The sequence below is a fragment of the Bison bison genome, unplaced genomic scaffold (genome assembly GCF_000754665.1).
Source record: "Bison bison bison isolate TAMUID 2011002044 unplaced genomic scaffold, Bison_UMD1.0 scf7180017613432, whole genome shotgun sequence".
NCBI classification, from domain to species: domain Eukaryota; kingdom Metazoa; phylum Chordata; class Mammalia; order Artiodactyla; family Bovidae; genus Bison; species Bison bison.
Genome location: NW_011442676.1, coordinates 1 through 939, shown reverse-complemented (window position 1 = coordinate 939; position 939 = coordinate 1). Strand labels below are relative to the sequence as shown.

Here is a 939-nt window from a genome sequence, read left to right as displayed (position 1 = left end):
TGACATTAGTGCCCTGGAGAAGGATGGGCTACTAGGGGCCGAGCTGCGGATCTTGCGGAAGAAGCCCTTGGATGCGGCCAAGCCAGTGGCCCCCGGTAGTGGGCGGGCTGCCCAGCTGAAGCTGTCCAGTTGCCCCAGCGGCCGGCAGCCGGCAGCCTTGCTGGATGTGCGTTCCGTGCCAGGCCTGGACGGCTCTGGCTGGGAGGTGTTCGACATCTGGAAGCTCTTCCGAAACTTTAAGAACTCAGCCCAGCTGTGCTTGGAGCTGGAGGCCTGGGAACGGGGCCGGGCCATGGACCTCCGTGGCCTGGGCTTTGACCGCGCCGCCCGGCAGGTCCACGAGAAAGCCCTGTTCCTGGTGTTTGGCCGCACCAAGAAACGGGACCTGTTCTTCAATGAGATCAAGGCCCGCTCTGGCCAGGATGATAAGACCGTGTATGAGTACCTGTTCAGCCAGCGGCGAAAGCGGCGGGCCCCCCTGGCCACGCGCCAGGGCAAGCGGCCTAGCAAGAACCCCAAGGCCCGCTGCAGTCGGAAGGCGCTGCATGTCAACTTCAAGGACATGGGCTGGGATGACTGGATTATCGCGCCCCTGGAGTACGAGGCTTTCCACTGCGAGGGGCTGTGTGAGTTCCCCTTGCGCTCCCACCTGGAGCCCACGAACCACGCGGTCATCCAGACCCTGATGAACTCCATGGACCCCGAGTCCACACCGCCCACCTGCTGTGTGCCCACGAGGCTGAGTCCCATCAGTATCCTGTTCATCGACTCGGCCAACAACGTGGTCTATAAGCAGTATGAGGACATGGTCGTGGAGTCTTGTGGCTGCAGGTAGCAACACTGGCCTCTGTCTTCCCGGGCGGCACGTCCCCAGGATGCTGGTCACCAGAGCCCCTCCCTGCACTCCTGGAATCACAGGGGGATCCAGAAGCTACAGCC

General features: G+C 62.9%; 1 protein-coding gene across 1 annotated transcript; it reads left to right on the top strand.

The window, feature by feature from the left end:
- Positions 1-7: 7 nt before the first annotated feature.
- Positions 8-888, top strand: LOC104980570 (growth/differentiation factor 5-like; the record flags this gene model as incomplete). Its single annotated transcript, XM_010829369.1, has 1 exon — positions 8-888. A coding segment is annotated over one exon (828 nt), but the record flags the coding sequence as incomplete, so codon positions are not given.
- Between the last annotated feature and the right edge of the window lie 51 nt (positions 889-939).